The 12,768-nt window shown below is 40.7% G+C and overlaps 1 protein-coding gene across 4 annotated transcripts in view; it reads left to right on the top strand.

The window, feature by feature from the left end:
• Positions 1-12,004, top strand: part of PPP2R3C (protein phosphatase 2 regulatory subunit B''gamma) — a 36,662-nt gene extending 24,658 nt beyond the window's left edge. For all 4 annotated transcript variants that reach the window (XM_033188286.1, XM_033188288.1, XM_033188287.1 and 1 more), the window contains 6 exons: positions 2,000-2,055; positions 2,131-2,206; positions 3,520-3,656; positions 7,314-7,451; positions 9,404-9,463; positions 11,699-12,004. In XM_033188286.1, the coding sequence (XP_033044177.1) occupies positions 2,000-2,055; positions 2,131-2,206; positions 3,520-3,656; positions 7,314-7,451; positions 9,404-9,463; positions 11,699-11,887 (656 nt within the window). In that variant the 3' untranslated portion in view covers positions 11,888-12,004. The remainder of the gene's footprint in view (positions 1-1,999; positions 2,056-2,130; positions 2,207-3,519; positions 3,657-7,313; positions 7,452-9,403; positions 9,464-11,698) is intronic.
• Positions 12,005-12,768: the final 764 nt, after the last annotated feature.

Below are 12,768 nucleotides of genomic sequence, written 5' to 3' on the forward strand. Positions count from 1 at the left end.
CTTAAATACATGTAACTGGAGCAGAGGAAAGGACAGAGAAGTCCAAATCAAAGTGCTTGATTATCCTTCTGTCCTTGAAAATCCAACTATGGGCCCAGCACAGTGGTTCACGTCTGTAATCTCAGCCCTTTGGGAGGCTGAGTTGGGTGGACCACTTGAGCTCAGGAGTTCAAGATCAGCCTGGGCAACATGGTGAAACTTTGTCTCTACAAAAAAAAAAAAAAACCATACAAAAATTGGCCGGGCACAGTGGCTCACGCCTGTAATCCCAGCTACTCGAGAGGCTGAGGCAGGAGAATCACTTGAACCCAGGAGGCAGAGGTTGTGGTGAGCTGAGATCGCGCTGTTGCACTCCAGCCTGGGCAACAAGAGTGAAACTCCATCTCAAAAAAAAAAAGAAAAAAGTTCCAAAGATTAGCCAGGTATAGTGGCGCGCGCGCGCCTATAGTCCCAGCTACTTGGGAAGCTGCTGAGGTGGATCACTTGAACCCAGAAGGCAGAGGTTGCAGTGAGCCAAGATCGCGCCACTGCACTCTAGTCTGGGCAGCATAGCCAGACCTTGTGTCCAAAAAAAAATCCAGTTATGAATCCAATCACAGCATATGGTAGCTGACAGTGTTTTTTGAACTCCTCTACTCTTAAGTACAGACATATACACTTTCTCTCTTTCAAATTTTACAAAATATCAGATGTCTTGACTGTTATGTAGTATGCTAAGCATTTTACATGGGTTCATTCATTGTCGTCTCATAACCCCATAAGGAAGGTACATTATTGTCCACATTTTATGTGTAAGGCAACTGAGATTAAGCTAGGTTACATATTTAAAAGTGGCATTTAAACTACCATCTGGGCTGGGTGTGGTGGCTCACACCTGTAACCCCAGCGCTTTGGGAGGCTGATGTGAGAAATCACTTGTGCCTAGGAGTTCAAGACCAGCCCTGGCAAGATAGCAAGACCTCTTCTGTACAAAAACGCAGCAGTAGCCGGGTGCAGTGGCTCACGCCTGTTATTCCAGCACTTTGGGAGGCTGAGACAGGTGAATCACCTGAGGTCAGGAGTTCGAGACCAGCCTGGCCAACACAGTGAAACCCCGTTTCTACTAAAAATACAAAAAATTAGCTGGGTGTGGTGGCAGGTGCCTATAGTCCCAGCTACTCAGGAGGCTGAGGCAGGAGAATCGCTTGAACCCGGGAAGCGGAGGTTGCAGTGAGCAGAGATCACACCACTGCACTCTAGCCTGAGCAACAAGAGCAAAACTGTCTAAAAAAAAAAAAAAGGAAGAAGAAGAAAAAAAACTCTCATCTGTCTGCTCTTAAACCACACCTGTGTGTTGCTTTCTAGTCCAGAACCTGCCAAAAATAAATGGAGACAGTATCCCTGTTCGTGTACTAGCAGTACTATATCTATAATCACAAACTTTTTTGAAAATCTGACATCACTATAATTTTAGAATTTAGCACTTAGATTTATATAGTTGAGGTATACAAGTAGAGATGTTATTAAATGTTGCCTGTAGATTTTTTTTTTTTTTTTTTTTTTGCGGGATAGGGATGAAGTTTTGGTCTTGTTCCCCAGGCTGGAGTACAATGGCTTGATCTCAGCTCACTGCAACCTCTGCCTCCCGGGTTCAAGCGACTCTCCTGCCCCAGCCTCCAGAGTAGCTGGGATTATAGGCGCCCACCACCACACCCAGCTAATTTTTTGTGTTTTTAGTAGAGACAGGCTTTCACCATATTGGCCAGGCTGGTCTCGAACTCCTGACCTCAGGTGATCCACCCGCCTCGGCTTCCCAAAGTACTGGAATTACAGATGTGAGCTACTGCGCCCGGCGGAGATTTCTCTCTTTGTAACAATATGTATTAAGGACTGTGGAGCATAAGAGCTAGAAGCTTTAAAATATCAATTGTGTGATTGCTTTTGTGAAAAAAAAATTTTTTTTATTTGAGTTGCTCTTTTCTTAAAATGAAATTAATTGTGTTTCTTTATGTTCTTAAAGGAAAGATAAAAATTCAAGATATTTTAGCATGCAGCTTCCTAGATGATTTATTGGAGGTAAATGTTTTTAAACTACTTAATTGTATCACTTGACAGTTGCTATCTTCTAATTATGTCTTTATGTTCCGTTAGCTAAGGGATGAGGAACTGTCCAAGGAGAGTCAAGAAACAAATTGGTTTTCTGCTCCTTCTGCCCTAAGAGTTTATGGTATGTTCCTATCATAATGCTAAAATTTGAATTATCCATTCTTCAGGTGATTGGTGTTCAGAGGACAGTTTTATACATACACTGATATAGCTTAAGATCAAAGCATTTAATTACCTTAAGCTCTGGTATTGTACATTACCAAAATTTACTTGTTTAAATACCAATGTTTTAACTTTTTGGACTCCCCCCAACCTTTTTGAAGACAGGGTCTCACTCTCTCACCCTGGCTGGAATGCACTGGCACGATCATGGCTCAGTGCAGCCTTGAAGTCCTGGGCTCGATCCTCCAACCTCAGTGTCCCCACCCCACCCCCACCGACCCCAGTACTGGGACTACAGGCGCCATGCCTGGCTAATTTTTTTAATTTTTTTTAGAGACGGGATCTCACTGTGTTGCCCAGGCTGGTTTCAAACTCCTGGGCTCAAGCAGTCTACCTGTCCTGGCCTCCCAAAGTGTTGGGATTATAGGCATGAGCCACTGCATCCAGCAGAACCCTTTTTAAGTTATACAGTTTCTTTTCAATAGAATAGAATGTAATTTGATCCTTGTTGACTCGGGAGCACCATTATGAGCATTAGCTGTTGTCATGCTTTGTTGATAAAATGCTGTTTCCAGGATCTACTGATGGAGCTATTCTACATTATCTTGTTGGGTGATCTTTTGACTCCTTTGGCTTTTTTTTTTTTTTTTTGGAGATGGAGTCTTGCACTGTTATCCAGGCTGGAGTCCAGTGGCATGATCTTGGCTCACTGCAACCTCCACCTCCCAGGTTCAAGCGATTCTCCTTGCTTCAGCCTCCCAAGGAGCTGGGATTACAGGCTTCCACCACCACACCCGGCTTTTTTTTTTTTTTTTTAAGTAGAGATGGTGTTTCACTGTGTTGGCCCGGCTGCTGTGGAACTCCTGACCTCTGATCCACCCACCTCGGCCTCCCTAAGTGCCCCTTTTGGCATTCTTATCTCCACTTTCAAGTGCTGGCATTTCAGTGCTTTTTGTTCGCCTCTTACCTCCATTTAATTTAGAAACCTAGGAATGTTTAAAAAGACTGCAAACTGAAAACAGTGATGTAAGTGAAACATCCTAGACCATGACCTTCATGATGGGTTTTCTTTGGCTGTTTCTAGCCCAAGGGTTGTTCTGATCAAGATTGCAAAGGTAGCTGATAGTATTATACATAGGCCACTACCCTAACCGTAACATGAATAGTTTGAAAATCAAAATATTAACCAAGAAAAAGAACTTTTTGTTAGTCTATTCTTCTGATTAAAATTGTATTGTGGTCATAAGTGTCTTTATTATTTTTCTTTCCAAGGCCAGTACTTGAATCTTGATAAAGATCACAATGGCATGCTCAGTAAAGAAGAACTCTCACGCTATGGAACGGCTACCATGACCAATGTCTTCTTAGACCGTGTTTTCCAGGAGTGTCTCACTTATGATGGAGAAATGGTAGTGGTTTAAATCTGCTACAAAGTTTAAAAAGTTTAGGCTCCCAGAGTTTCCAGAAACCCTTTTCTTGATGTAATACAGCCCTTTTTCTTTTCTTTTTTTTTTTTTTTTCTTTTGAGACAAAGTCTTGCTCTGTCACCCAGGCTAGAGTGCAGTGGTATGATCTCGGCTCACTGCAACCTCTGCTTCCTGGGTTTAAGTGATTCTCCTGCCTCAGCCTCCAGAGTAGCTGGGATTATGGGCACATGCCACCACGTCCAGCTAATTTTTGTATTTTTAGTAGAGATGGGGTTTCACCAGGTTGGCCAGGCTGGTCTTGAACTCCCGACCTCAGGTGATCCGCCTCCCAAAGTGCTGAGATTACAGGCATGAGCTACCACAGTCGGCCCAGCATTATTTATATTAATGTGTAACAGTGTCTTTAAAATGTGTAAACTGGTCAAATTACTTGAGATTCAGAGCCTTTAGTCTTAATGTAAATTCACTTAAAAAAATCTGCATTATGGCCTCAGGGCAAATAGAAAAGCTTATTTTGTTGATTTCATTGTCAGTACACCTATTGTACAATAGTGCATTCTAGTTTAAAAAAAAAAAAAAAAAAAAAAAAGGCTGAGGCCAGGCTTGGTAGCTTATGACTACAATCCTAGCTCTTTGGGAGGCCAAGGCCAGAGAACCACTTAAGGCCAGTCATTCAAGATTAGCCTGAGCGATATAGCGAGACTGTCTCTACAAAAAAAATTTAAAAATTACATGGGCATGGGTGGAATGTGCCTGTAGTATAGCTACTTGGGAGGCTGAGGCAGGAGGATTGCTTGACCTGAGGAGTTTGAGGCTGCAGTGAGCTATGATGAGGCCACTGCACTCTAGTCTGGCCAATAGAGTGAGACCATGTCTCTTAAAAAAAAGCTGAAACATTAGTTAATTATTATGGCTATTTTCATTTAGATAGTTCTGTCATTAAATTACCAGGTCAGATGTAGTAACACATATGCCATGATTTAATTCTGAGATTCAGGTTGTATTAGTCTTTAGAAGTGGCTATATGAGCAGTTGAAGATAACATGGACTTGTCTTTTTATTATGACAATGCAAAATACTTGAGAAGGAAAATTCTAAACAGCATTTTAAAATCACCATTTTTGCTGCTAAAAACATGGGTTAAGAATCTGATAAATGTCCTGCTGGGCGTGGTGGCTCACGCCTGTAATCCCAGCACTTTCGGAGGCCGAGGCGGGCAGATCACGAGGTCAGGAAATGGAGACCATCCTGGCTAACGTAGTGAAACCCGTCTCTACTAAAAATACAAAAAAAATTAGCCGGCCGTGGTGGCAGGCACCTGTAGTCCCAGGTACTCAGGAGGCTGAGGCAGGAGAATGGTGTCAACCCAGGAGGTGTAGCTTGCAGTGAGCCGAGATGGCGCCATTGCACTCCAGCCTGAGTGACCAGAGCTAGACTCCTCTCAAAAAAAAAAAAAAAAGAATGTGATAAATTTCCCAAAGCAGTTATGCTTAAAAAATAGTCATACTGTCATGAGAATGGGGGTCTTACATTTTATCATTTAGCTTCAATAGCAGTTTGCTAAATAACACCATTATTAATAACAAAAGAGGGGAAAGGGCACAGAAAGTTTATTTTGTAACTCCCACAGCTGTAAACAGTAGACAGTGAGGCGCTTGTAGTATTAATATAATGATTCCTGGTGAATAAAGAAAATCAGAGGCCACAACTGTGGATGAAGTCAGATCACAATCTGCATTCTTTAACTCTTAACTGCAATTTATGCAGAAAGGAACTTTTCTAAGAATATAAAATTTTTATCTAAGTGAGAATCTCCCAATTACTTCACTACTTTTTACCATTAAAAAAAAAATATGAGTATCCTGTTTTTATAGGGAAGGCTTTCTGTTCTCTTTATGTCTTTCTGGCCTTTACATTTTGCCTTTTTATGGATGAGAACAGTGTCAGCTCACTGTAAAATGCCTGGCAATCTCAAGACAGCTTCTTATTGGAAATCTGAATTAAAAATTTTAAACAATATTTTAAAATAGTTTCTTAAGTATACTGTTCTGAGGCTGGGCATGGTGGCTCATGCCTGTAATCCCAGCATTTTGGGAGGCCGAGGCGGGTGGATCACCTGAGGTTGGGAGTTTTGAGACCAGCCTGACCAACATGGAAAAACCCCTTCTCTACTAAAAATATAAAATTAGCCAAGCGTGGTGGTGCATGCCTGTCATCCCAGATACGCGGGAGGCTGAAGCAGGAGAATGGCTTGAACCCGGGAGGTGGAGGTTGTGGTGAGCCGAGATCACACCATAGCACTCCAGCCTGGGCAACAAGAGCGAAACTCTGTCTCAAAAAAAAAAGAAAAAAAAAGTATGCTGTTCTATGCATTCCAGATGAAAAATTTGTTTTTCAAAATAACTGCACTGAAATGAAGATACAAGTTTATAACTTAGTCAGTGTATTATCTGTTTCAAAAGTTTGAAGCAGGATGCAGTAGTTCATCCCTCTAATCCCAGCACTTTGGAAGGCCAAGGCCAGATGATGGCTTGAGCCGAGGAGCTTGCGACTAGCATGGGTAATACGGGAATACCCCATCTCTACAAAGAATTTTAAAAATTAGCCATGTGTGATGACGTGCACCTGTAGTCTCAGCTACCTGTGAGGCTGTAGTGGGAAGATTGCTTGAGCCTGGGAGATCAAGGTTGTAGTGACCACTTCACTTCAGCCTGGTTGATAAAGTAAGACCCTGTCTCAAAAACAAGAATAATGTTCTTGTTTTATGAATAATGAAAGAAAACTATAGTTTAACACAGCAAATCTCTCACAAAAAAAGTGAACTAGGGCTGGGCACAGTGGTGCATGCCTGTAATCCCAGCACTTTGGGAGGCCGGGGCAGGCAGGTCACTTGAGGTCAGGAGTTTGAGACTAGCTTGGGTAACATGGCAAAATCCTGTCTCTACTAAAAATATAAAAATTAGCTGGGCATGGTGGTGTGCACCTGTATTCCCAGCTACTTGGGAGGCTGAGACAGGAGAATCGCTTGAATCTGGGAGGCAGAGGTTTCAGTGAGCTGAGATTGTGCCACTGCACTCCAGCCTGGACGACAGAGCGAGACTCCATCTCAAAAAAAAAAAAAAAAAAAAAAAACTATGTCCTCAAAACTGTCCTGTGTAGATTATATATAGCATTCCTGTGGCTGGACGTGGTGGCTCACACCTATAATCCCAGCACTTTGGGAGGCTGAGGCAGACAGATCACCTGAGGTCGGGAGTTCGAGACCAGCCTGACCAACATGGAGAAACCCTGTCTCCACTGAAAATACAAAATTAGCCTGGCATGGTGGCACATGCCTATAATCCCAGCTACTCAGGAGGTAGGAGAATTGCTTGAACCCAGGAGGTGGAGGTTGTGGTGAGCCGAGATCGTGCCGTTGCACTCCAGCCTGGGCAACAAGAGTGAAACTCCGTCTCAAGAAAAAGAAAAAAAATTCCTAGAAACCAATATTAAGTATATAAATGGATTTCTCATTTCATAACTTAGGGAAAAAATTAAATTTGCCAGCTTTGATTGCAAAATAGCTTCAAATCTTAATATGCACTTGAAAGTTAATTTCAACTAAGGCCTCTCTAATGAACATTATTTTCTGTTCTGCAGGACTATAAGACATACTTGGACTTTGTCCTTGCATTAGAAAACAGAAAGGAACCCGCAGCTCTACAGTATATTTTCAAACTGCTTGATATTGAGAACAAAGGATATCTGAATGTCTTTTCACTAAATTATTTCTTTAGGGTAAGTCTCATTTGCATAAGGGAGTCATTGTTCCTTAAGGTATCATTTGGTTGTGGCCAGGTCTGTCTCAAAAAAAAAAAAATTGTGAGATGCAGCAAAAGCACTGGCTAGAGGGAAATTTATAGTATTGAATGTATATATTGGAAAACGTTAAAGATCTAAAATCAGCATCTACTTTAGGAAATTAGAAAAAGGAGCAAATTAAAGATGTATCATTTTGTGTAAATTAAATATTTAGTAACCATTTTACCTAACTCGTGATTTTTATTTTATTTTTTTCTTTTTTTGAGAAAACGTCTGGCTCTGTCACCCAGGCTGGAGTGCAGTGGCATGATCATAGCTCATTGCAACCTCCAACTCCTGGGCTCAGGCAATCTTCCCACTCAGCCTCCCCAATAACTGGGTCCACTTGCCTGTAATCCCAGCTACTCAGGAGGCTGAGGCAGGAGAATCACTTGAACCCAGGAGGCGGAGGTTGCAGTAAGCCAAAATCACGCCACTGCATTCTAGCTTGGGCAGCAGAGTAAGACTGTCTCAAAAAAAAAAAAAAATACAACTACCAAAGTCCATAAAAATTTCTGTGGAAAGGAGCTACCTTTTCTGAACTGCTTAGCATCTTACAAGTTTTTCATCACAAGTACAGAATTTATCACATATTTGTATTTCCAGTGGTAGTACAGCTCCTGACATATACATAATTTTATTTTACATCTAGTCAAATCAGCTTTAACTCATTTATATTTTTTTAAATAGGAAAGAAATAAAAAACTAAAAACAGACTTGATTTCCTTCTGAAATCTGTTATGTAACTGCTTTTATTAAACTTAAAAATCGGCCGGGTGCAGTGTCTTGTGCCTGTAATCCCAGCACTTTGGGAGGCCAAGGTGGGTGGATCACGAGGTCAGGAGATCAAGACCATCCTCACTAACATGGTGAAACCTCGTCTCTACTAAAAAATACAAAAAACTAACCAGGCGAGGTAGTGGGCGCCTGTAATCCCAGCTACTCGGGAGGCTGAGGCAGGAGAATGGCGTAAACCTGGGAGGTGGAGCTTGCAGTGAGCTGAGATCCGGCCACTGCACTCCAGCCTGGGCGACAGAGCGAGACTTTGTCTCAAAAAAAAAAAAGTGTCCAATGCTGAGCCCTATAATCCTGGGCTGTTCATAGAGCTTTCGGACATCAGTATCCTAGTGATAAAGCTGGGCCTGGATGATTCACTCTAGATCATACCATCCAAGCCTATTACTATATTAACATAGCATGTATTCAGATGCTTATCTACTTCAAAGAGATTCCTTTATGGATACTCTGATTATTAGTGCTAACACATACAGAGTAGGCATTAGGAACAAAGCTAGTTGACTATTCACCAAGAATTTTAAACTTCACATTTCCACTGAATAATGCTCACCTGAAGTATTTTGTAGTCCCACTGGATGACAGCAGTTTCTTCATTTTTTTGTTAAAGTTTATAAAAAGGAAGAGTTTTGGGAGGTCTACCTCCATTTCTTGTATTATGTAGAAAGCAAAGTGTAGGGTAGGAAGGGAGACAGTACATGGGGGGTCTTAAGAGAATAGTGAAAACAGGAATAACATTCGTGGAAAATGAGAGGAGCAGATCAAACAGCATAATTGTGATGCCATGTTGAGGGCCCATTTGAAGTTGGAGAACATTCCTATGTAGACGCAGCAATCTGTAGTCTTTTTATTTTTTTTCCTGAAGTTCTCAATAGTTAAGATACAGGTCTAAAAAGGTCAATACACTGAGAATTTAGGTTTTGCCCATTGATGTGGAATAAGCTCAGGAAAGCTAAAAAGATTGTCAAGAGAGAGAATGATGAGGTTTGTGGTCTGATAGGAAAGGAAGTATAAGTAGAAAGGGGTTGTGGGGCAAGAGAGGGGATGTTGTGTATTTCATTTTTTACTTACAGATTTATTTCTATCAAATACAGGCCATACAGGAACTAATGAAAATCCATGGACAAGATCCTGTTTCATTTCAAGATGTCAAGGTTATCTTTTCCTTGAATTTACATATTACCAGATAATTATGAGATAGTCATTTGTATTACATGAAATTTTATATGAAAGCAAGTAATGAAGTACTATTTGAATCAAGTATTTGCTTTTTGTTCTGAACTGATATTTAAATCATTACGAACTGAGACCACATTTGGACTATTTATATATAGTTTATAATTTTAGTATTGTCATCACTGTGTTCTCATTGGAAGCATTCATTCATTTTAATTGAAAATTAAGACAGTCAGGGGGCCAGGTGCAGTGGCTCACGCTTGTAATCCCAGCACTTTGGGAGGCCAAGGTGGACGGATCACCCGAGGTCAGCAGTTCAAGACCAGCCTGGTCAACATGGTGAAATCCCGTCTCTACTAAAAATACAAAAATTAGCTGGGCGTGGTGGTGCATGCATGTAATCCTGGCTACTTGGAAGGCTGAGGCAGGAGAATCGTTTGAGCCCGGGAGGTGGAGGTTGCAGTGAGCTGAGATCGCGCCATTGCACTCCAGCCTGGGCAACAAGAGTGAAACTCCGTCTCAAAAGAAAAAAAAAAAAAGAAAATTAAGACAGTCAGTACAGTCTACATCCTATGGCAGTCTATTCAACTGTAAACTGAATTTTTGCCTTGGAAACTGTTTAGGTTCAGGCACTTTTTTTTAGTATGCTACCTCAAAGAGCCTGTTCACCTGAGTAATTTTACTACAAATTTTGTAGTAATTTTACTACAAATTTTGTAGTAATTTTACTACAAATTTTGTAGTAATTTTACTACAAAAAGATTAGAAAACATGTACTAATTCCCTGTAAGTATCTGTTGTACACTTCATAATATAGAAGGAGGTCTTCTATATGTTCCAGTAAGTTTCAGCAGAATTTAGCTTCTTTTTGGATATCTAATGCATATCCAGAAATAACTCCTCTCCTATCCTAATAAAATGTTGACATCAATATTGGAAATGAAGCTTTGTCACTATCTCTGAAACATTTAGATGTTTAATTGAGTTGAACTGGTGGCAAAAAAAATTAAACCAAACCCTTGTTAGCCGAGCGTGGTGGTATGCAGCTGTAATCCCAGCTACTCGGGAGGCTGAGGCAGGAGAATGGCTTGAACCTAGGAGGCAAAGGTTGCAGCTAGCCAAGATCGCACTACTGCACTCCAGCCTGGGTGACAGAGGGACACTCCATCTCACACAAAAAAAGAAGGGGCTGGGCACGGTGGCTCACGTCTGTAATCCCAGCACTTTGGAAGGCCGAAGCAGGTGGATCACCTGAGGTCAGGAGTTTGAGACCAGCCTGACCAGTATGGAGAAACCCCGTCTCTACTAAAAATACAAAAATTGGCCAGATGTGGTGGTGTATGCCTGTAATCCCAGCTACTTGGGAGGCTGGGGCAGGAAAATCGCTTGAACCCAGGAGGCAGAGGCTGCGGTAAGCCGAGATCACGACATTGCACTCCAGCCTGGGCAAAAAGAGTGAAACTCTGTCTCAAAAAAAAAAAAAAAAACAAGGCTGGGTGCGGTGGCTCATGCGTATAATTCCGGCACTTTGGGAGGCCAAGGCGGGCAGATTACTTAAGGTCAGGAGCTCGAGACCAGCCTGGCCAATATGGTGAAACCCCATCTCTACTAAAAATACAAAAATTAGCTGGGTGTGGTGGCACACACCTGTAGTCCCAGCTACTCGGGAGGCTGAAGCAGAAGAATTGCTTGAACCCCGGAGGCGGAGGTTGCAGTAAGCCGAGATCGCTTTACTGCACTCCAGCCTGGATGACAGAGCGAGACTCCATCTCAAAAACAAAACAAAACAAAAAAACAAAAACTACAGACAAAATCTTGTTTCACCACCAATTAGAAGGCAACAGAAAAATATGTAAGAAATTAGTTAACATGCAGTCCCTGAACACTGCATTAAATAGTTCTGCCACTAATTACCTATGTAGCTGGATTAGACACTGAGCCTTGGTTTCTTCATCTACAAAATGAAGGATAGCTATCACATAGCTAAGGAGTCATCCAATAAAATTTTGTGATTGTAGGTAGAGAAAAGGAAACTGCCTGTTAAATGGAAAAGAAAAAAAGTAGAACAAAAAATTAACATAAGCCCAAGTGGCAGCCCTCAATTTTATTCCTCTGTACTTCAGTGGATGCAGACAGCCCTGAATTTTGGATCACGATGTGTGATAGAAATTAAGTGGATCAAATTTCATTGTATTTTTTTTTTTTTTTTGCAGGATGAAATCTTTGACATGGTAAAACCAAAGGATCCTTTGAAAATCTCTCTTCAGGATTTAATCAACAGTAATCAAGGAGACACGGTAACCACCATTCTAATCGATTTGAATGGCTTCTGGACTTACGAGAACAGAGAAGCTCTTGTTGCAAATGACAGTGAAAACTCTACAGACCTCGATGATACATGATCTCTGAAAGACTAGACTATCTTATATTAAGAGATACTTGAATGCTGCATGTAAAGCCTTTAAAGCAAAATCCTCAGAATGGTCTAAATAAAACACTTGATATGCCTAGAGAACACAGCAAATGTTTTGGTTACTGGAATTCTGGTTGCAATAGTTTAGAAGCAATAGGACCAAATATTGCTTGTTAGGAGGTGGGGTAAGTTCTGGTTCCTTTTGGTTCAAAGATGGGAAGTGTGATTTGCTGTAGATAGATGATGTTCAGTTTAAAGATGCATAATCTTCAGAGATGAAGTTTCCATGGAATATTTCTGACAGTCATTTAGAATGTGAAATTTTCAATGACAGTATATATATGTATAAATGGCCTGTGTGAATCTGTGTATCATAAGATGTACTGATAATCACTGAACAGCGAGAAGTTCTTGCCTTCATATTTTCTAATTTAAATAAGGAATGATTTAAGTCTTAATGAAAAGCCCATTATTTTTGTGCTGAACATTGTTTTCTTTTTATCAGTCAAAATATTTACTTCCAAAGACTGAGATGGTGACTTCAAACTTCCAATACTTTAATTATAGTTATTTTTTACTGCACAACATGAATGAATAGCTCTCTTATCTATCAAATAGTGAGCCAATAAATTCATTGACAGCCCTTAATTACCTATTCTTCATTGACACTTTCTCTTGTAATCATCTTTATGCATATTAATTTTAAGTTATAAAATATTGTCAATACCTTAGTCAGAATATACTATCAATAGAATACAAGAATTCCGTTTTCTGTGAGCTCTCAAACTATGATTCTATTTCTATCCTTCATCTATCTACCTACCTACCTACCTATCTATATCATCTATCTATCTCCATATTTCTATGTAT

The sequence above is a fragment of the Trachypithecus francoisi genome, unplaced genomic scaffold (genome assembly GCF_009764315.1).
Source record: "Trachypithecus francoisi isolate TF-2019V2 unplaced genomic scaffold, Tfra_2.0 Lachesis_group3, whole genome shotgun sequence".
Classification (NCBI taxonomy): domain Eukaryota; kingdom Metazoa; phylum Chordata; class Mammalia; order Primates; family Cercopithecidae; genus Trachypithecus; species Trachypithecus francoisi.